We start from the raw sequence: 6,904 nt of genomic DNA on the forward strand, positions 1-6,904 counted from the left end.
TACCTTAAAGGCCAGCAAAGGGGGCCTTTACATTTACAGCTTGTCCTTATTAAAGGTATCAACCAAGTCACAAAAGTGACAGACACAAAAAAACAGCTGAGTGACTGCATTACAAATCTGTATATACCCTTACTGATAGGATGTGTGGAGATTTATTTTTTTAATTCTAGGGGCTGATCAAACAATGAATGAATCTCTTTAGACTGTGCACATTTCCAAGTTAAATCTTAAACTTTAAACTGTGATGTATCTTCCAAGCAGACTTCCTTTAGTAAACTTTATTATTAACTCTTCCCTATTCTCCTTTGTTTCCAAATCTTTATTTCTGGAACACTGCTTAAATTCTTGAGGGGTTTCAGGATTTCTCCAGTGCTGCCTTGGAACTAACCTAGGAATCAATAATACCAAGGAAGCTTGTGAGTGCACACTGAAGAACTAAAGGCAGAGAACAGTGAACTCACACTTGGAGATATGAGGAAACCCAGAAGTGAAGTACTAATAAGAATTTTGCATTTACCAGTGTTTAGAATAAAAATGTACACGCATCCCCCATTAAAACTGTCACTTTACATGGTTGGATCACACATATTTAACTTCCTGTATATATGCTCATATCCCCCACATAATCAAGTATATCCCAATTTAAGAAGCATGCTAATAAGCAAGAAGAACTTTTTCTTTCCAGTGAAGCAAATTCTCGTTTAAGCTGGATTCCCAAACTGGCAGATTCAATGTCTCATATAAGAAAACCAAAAAGCAGGTACAAGGATTACTAAGACACCAAGAGAGCACAATCACCCTTCTTCTTACTTTGTAATTAACAGGATCAGGCAAAAATCAAACAAACAAAAAACTGCAAAGTCACACTGAACCTTCAAGGCCACTCATGCTGGACAAAATGTGGATGGCTTATCTTGCAGTGTCTTAATGACCAAGGCGGAGTGCCAACGTATACACAAGAAGCAGCTTCTTACATTCAAAATACCAAATCAGTCAATCAGTGTGTGGCTTTAGTTCATACCAATTTTAAATGTCAGGTTTCCAAACTAATAAAAGGTATAACTGACAGTGATGCACATCAGCAAAATACAACATTTGGTCCTGACTTAATACCAGCTCTTACAAAACAAAAAGTTTTTAAGTTTATGCTATGCTAATGACATGTCAAGCTCTGTGAATCTAACTGTAAGTTATTAACATGGGGGAGCAAGAGTTTCTTAATGTACATGCCTCTCAGGCAAGAAAATGAAAGTTAAAATTCTCTCTGAAAGTATTTTATCTTCTGGAGGACAGAACAGATTTTATGCCATTTTTTTAAAAGTGAAAATCCTTTTGAAAGTCCAGATTGAACTAGGAGCTTATTGTACAACACTCTCATGGACATCTTGGTGTAAACCACAAATTAGCTTCCAATCTTATAAAAGTTTCAGTTTTTATACTTTCATATATATCATTGATTTTAAAGGTTATTTCACTAATATTTAAACAGATTATTTAAAAAAGTATCTACAGTGTTTCGTTCTGGTTTGTTCTTTCCTACACTTAAATGGATTGTCCCCAAACTACATCTCTGTCTAATATTTGGACTTACTTATATATTTAATAATATAAAGATCATTTCCATCTAAAAAGCCACCTATACACACACATACCAATTAATGGAATTAATCTGCTATGATCTATTACAACAATTTAGGCAGTTTTGTCACTTATCTATGATGCACAAAAGAGAAAATACACTTAAAATCTGATGGTTTCCTTTTATCTCTTCTCTAATCAAGCACTGATTCCTACTTTTTCCTTTATAACAAAACTGCTATTTTTCTTATTAAATTGTAATTTTCACAATTAAATGCCAACATGAGTCATCGTAATCATCAAAACACATACTGAATATTTTAATTTTCAAAATACTAAGAATTTTTTAATAAGAGATTTTCCAAATCTGTAAAAGGATAGCAACAATTTAACACAGTCTATCTTACATACCTGTGCTTTTAGTAATCAAATATAAAAAACTGAATGTATGTATAAATGAAAACCCAAAACCATTTTTACTTTATAAAGGTCTCTTGGTTCATTAATTTCAACTAGTATTGAAACTCAATCTTTTCAACATGGTGAAGTTTTATTTTTAAGATAAACAGTCTTGGAACTATTCCTGCACTCTGATTTGAGAAGAAAAAGAAATTGAAGTTAAAAAAAAAACTCACAGTGGATAAGCTTAAAACCAATGATTTCCAGGACAGGCAAAGCCAGGGGTCTTTAGAAATTCACAGCCCAATCAACTGTATTTTCTACACAGCTATTGGGGTACTGAGAAATAACCATACCAACAATTTCAGAGACTACAAGAACAAAAATCAAAAGTTTAGTTAGCTCAATACATGATAATCTCTAGTAAAGTGTTCTTAGGAAATTTTTCAACAAGCGTTGAGATAAAGAAAGGATTTTAAAAGTTCAGTTAAATAGAACACCCATTCCCCACACATTCTAGTTAACTGAAGCTTTGTACTGTACTTTAACAAACCCCTTACAGTTTACCTACTGTAAATCCCAGCCTTCAAGCCCATTGTTTCACCTTTTTTTTTTCGAGTGTCAAAATCAGGAAACCTTTGAAACTCTGTAGAATACATGCTTTCTAAGAGCTCCAGCAAGTTTTCCTGTAAGGGGAAAATGGCTATTACCACTAAGGACATAAAGTTAGCACTTTATCTTATTTATAATTTGCTAAATCAAACAAAAGCATATTTGAAACTTTAAACTAAAACATGCCTCAAATAAGATGTCTTCAAATTACTCATTTTTAAAAATTTGTATAACTGTATATTAAAGACCAACCACTGGTCAGAATGAAATCTGTTTAACAAATACTAAACAGCATTAAAAACTACAAATACCACCATTTAGATTAAATATCGGGTTCTTGGAACTAGTAAAAAAATTGTAAAAACAATATAGTCACAATCTCTAATGAAATACCTGAAACCAAGGGACCTCCTTTTCACTCACCAAAATGTTACTCAGTAGCAAATGTCCCATAAGAACTCTCTCTTAACCCTTAACTGGTTAACCATGTATCAAAGAACACACCCATTCAGTTTCCCATAACTCATCTTGGTGTATCCATTTAAGATACTTGTAGCAAAGTATCAACAACCACTGTCAATCTTTGGTAGCAAGAACAAGTTCATGGAAAGGCCTGTTCTGATCAAGGAGTCTTTTGAGGCTTTTAGAAGCCTAACTACTGGTGAGTTTGGGTCATCAAAATGACAGTTAATGAATACTTAACATACTTTATACTTAACAGCACAGAATGCAAATGATTAAAAAAAGCCATAAGTCATTTCTCTGTTCAGAAGCACACTATTGTAACCAGCTCTAACTGGTTCCTAGAGGAACGTGGCTAGGCTGAAATTTTGGAAGTGCTGGCTTTGGTGGTGATCAAGGAAGGAGGAAGAATCTCTGGTTTCCCTGTTGCTGCAGTTCCCACCCTCCAAAATGAATATACCCACCGGTGTGAATTGACAATGTGGTCCAAAAAGCAAGGCAGGAAACGGAGTCCAGATCCTCAAAATGGTAGTACATGGCATAACCACTAGGCCACCTATCAGTTCAGTACAAAAAATACAACCCTGTGCATCATGGTGCAAAAGCTGGGGCCTAGGTTTCGCATTGTGCATCTCACACCTATGGAAATAACAAAAGGAGTAAAATCTATAGAAATCAACACACCCTAAGAAGGTGTGTTGAAGGTGGGCACTCACAAGAAGACTGGTGTCAATGCTTTTGCAAAGATGGTTGGTTACTGAGATAATGAATGCAATTAAGAGTCCAAAGTTGGAAGGAAACAAAAATTTGCAATCAACTCTGAGTGTTGACAATGAAGAACTCCACATGGGTTTGATGTTTACCAACAAGGCTTTGCAAATCATGATACCCAACTAGAAGCCTTTGAAAATTACTATCCCACTAAAATCTAACATCCCTGAAGAACAAATTTAACTCTCAAAGAGTTGGAAAGATTTGGGCTATGAAGAAGGGAGATATCAAAAATACTCCCAACCCCTTACTCTTAGGTTTTAAACTTTCCCTTTTACCACCTGACCTTGGAAAAGATACTGTGAAACATTCAAAGTTTAAGGTGGAAGAATTCAGAAATCCAAGAAGGGGAAATCTGTGTGCCATGGATGTGCCAAGAACAAATGTGGATTGTCTGAGGGTCAACAGTTTTTGAAAAAGTCCCAAACACAAAACTTTTAAGATGTTGGGTGGAGTCTTCAAAAGTAAAATCACTGCTCTTGACTCACTTAATCCTTTGCAGTGTTGCTGTCAGCACACCAACTAGGAGTGCGAGTGTGTGTCTTGCTGGGCCCATTTTCCCATGGTCTGTAGAAGGCGCTGTGAAGCACATCCTGCTCTAGCTCAGGGGCCCTTCCCCCCTCTGCAGCCTTACCCAGTGCAGAGAATGCGCCCCCTACTGACTCCAACACTCATCGTCTTTAGCCGCCTTGGCTGCGGTGCATTTTGGGTGCGGGCTGGTATTTTCTTCATGGCCATAAACCAGAAGCAACAATGCAGATTTATGAAGAAACTGTATCCAGCTACCCAGAGGCATTTTTTTTTTTCCTTTCCATTTTGAAGGTTCAAGACATAGACATGAGAAGCATCAGGAATGGGAATTGGGTGTGTGGGGATGGACAGCATTAAAATGGCAAACACAGGAAGCAGTTTGGTCCTTTTTCCCTCCTAAGCCTTTGTCTGACAAATGAGGTTATGGCAAGAACTGTCCAGAGGAACTGATGAGTGCAAGAACCTCAAGAAGGCTTAGTGTGGTGTGTGTGTGGCTAAATGGGGCATCAGACCTTAGAGCCTGGTCCTGGGCAGAAGAGGAAGAGAAGCAATCGCGCCTTTTCCAGCAGACAGGCATTCAGGTTGGAGGGGGAGGGGAAGGCCGGCAAGCAGCCCACAGGAAAGAAAAGGTGAATAACAGAGTGCTCAAAGAACTACTCTCCATTCAATGCATTAAAAAAACACAAAATCTTTGCTCTCTGGCTTTCCATTTTCTACCATCTTACTGCAAAGTTGAGACTCAGAATGCTCGTGAAAGATCGTGCGGACCAGGTAGTTGGGACTGAAAAAAGGGTGTGATGGTGGAGTCTGTGGTCAGAATAGGAGGGAGCTGGCATGCTGGAGAGGAAGGATTGCATAGAGGAGGCAAAGACTTTCACTCCGTGCCATGCACGCTCCCCGCCCCCCAAACCAATCCCCCCTCCCCCAACGAAGGGTGGGCAGGCCTGGCAGAAGGCTCGTTCCAGGCATTGGGGGTGTGCGTGGGGGGCTAGTGTCGGGGTGGGGGGGGGGAGAAAGGGTTAGTTCCAGGGATGCGAAAATACCGGTTCTTGCTGGGGGCGGGATGAGGGAAGATGCCATTAGCCGCAAAAGCTCTGGGCGGCCAGGCTGTCTGCTGGCCTCCGCGGGCTCACGGGGCGGAAAAAGGGGGTCGGGCTGCAGGAGGAGGCGCCTGGACCCCCGGAGCAGAGCCCGGGTAGCTGTCCGCGCCGGGACGGGCGGTCCGTCAGCACCCGAGTATGCAAAGAAGCGTGTGTGTGGTTGGAGGGCTGGCAATTTAAACAACAATGCGCCCGCGGGGCCGGGCTCGGCGGGGCAGCCGCGCGGACCTGAGAGCGGGAGGCAGGGCGGCGCGCGGCGGCTGCCGGCGCTTACCTTGACTCGGCCTCGAGGCGCGCGCGGGGCCGGCGTGCTCGGGGGCCGGACAGCGGCGGCGGCGGGCGGATGGCGGCGGCACGGCTGTGGCGAGGGCGCGCCCGGGGCCTCGTCGCGCTCCGGATCGGCGGCTTCGGCAGGCTCCGGCTCGCGCCGCGGCCGCGGCTGCTGCCGGGGGGCGCGGCGGGCGCAGCAGAGCGGCGGGCGGCGGCGGCGCGAGCGGCTCCCTCCAGTCCCCGCGCGGGCGGCGGCAGCGTCGTCGAGCGGTGCAGACAAAGGAGGGGCGGAGGGAGGAGACGGAGGGTGTGGGCAGAGGCGGCTTCACCGGCGCGGGCAGGCGGGCGGCGGCGGCCGCGCTCCTCTCGCTCCTCAGCAGCGGGGACCGAGAGAGGGAGCTGTGTCTGAAGAGACGCCAAAATCCCCCTTAGCGGTGCCTGCGAGAGGGGGAGGGGGCACAAGATGGCGGCGGGCGGGGGGGCGGGAGTTCAGCTCATGGATCCCGGCGGGCGGCAGAGGGGAGACCGGGCCAGCTGAGGCGGCGGCGGCAACGGGCGGGGGAGGGGGCCGATCCCGCGTCTCCCCTCAGCAAACAATACAAGCGCCTCGGAGCGACTCCCCGAACCTGCCCTAGCCAAAATGGCGGCCGAGAAAGAGCGGAAGTGACGTAAGTCCCTCATTAGCATAAGAGGACTCATTGTCCAGCCAAGTGGGGGGGCTGTGCCCCTTTTTCCCCAAGTCCCCCAGGAAGAGCTGTCCAACTTCCACCTGTGTTTGCACCTAACTTTTTCTATGAGAGGGTGGCAGCAGCAGCCTTCCATCCCCACCTAAAGAAAATTACATAACCCCCACTGAGGGGTAGCTCTCGCGAGAACCAAAAGGATTTACCATTGACCCACTAGGAGGCGCCGCCGATAATGGCCGCAGTGCGCTTCCAGGGGCCCGTGTGCAAGGCGGGCGCCTTCCTCTGGCCGCGGAGCCGGCGGCGGAGGCAGAAGCAGCGGGCCGCAGCACGCGCAGCACTCAAGTCAGGTGGCCGCGCTGGGGATCCCTGCGCGGGCCCAGCTGGGCCTGGACTACATCTGGCGGGAGGGGGTGCGCGGGGCAGCCAGCGGGGCGGCTCCACGTGCTCTGAGGCCCGGTGCTCTCACAGACTGGGCGCCAGTGGGAAGGGGCAGGC

General features: G+C 45.4%; 1 protein-coding gene across 6 annotated transcripts in view; it reads right to left on the reverse strand.

Annotated features, from left to right (window-relative positions):
- Nucleotides 1-6,352, reverse strand: part of LOC119516153 (activity dependent neuroprotector homeobox) — a 33,256-nt gene extending 26,904 nt beyond the window's left edge. Inside the window, exons 1-3 of one of the 6 annotated variants that reach the window (XM_037812366.1) lie at nt 5,728-6,352; nt 3,516-3,607; nt 2,582-2,663 (exon numbers count right to left, since the gene is read on the reverse strand). In XM_037812366.1, the coding sequence (XP_037668294.1) occupies nt 2,582-2,663; nt 3,516-3,593 (160 nt within the window). In that variant the 5' untranslated portion in view covers nt 3,594-3,607; nt 5,728-6,352. Of the gene's footprint in view, nt 1-2,581; nt 2,664-3,515; nt 5,149-5,727 lie in introns of those variants that run through there. The other 5 variants (XM_037812365.1, XM_037812367.1, XM_037812364.1 and 2 more) reach the window with 5 other exon arrangements.
- Between the last annotated feature and the right edge of the window lie 552 nt (nt 6,353-6,904).

This window comes from Choloepus didactylus, chromosome 19 (assembly GCF_015220235.1).
Source record: "Choloepus didactylus isolate mChoDid1 chromosome 19, mChoDid1.pri, whole genome shotgun sequence".
Classification (NCBI taxonomy): Eukaryota; Metazoa; Chordata; class Mammalia; order Pilosa; family Megalonychidae; genus Choloepus; species Choloepus didactylus.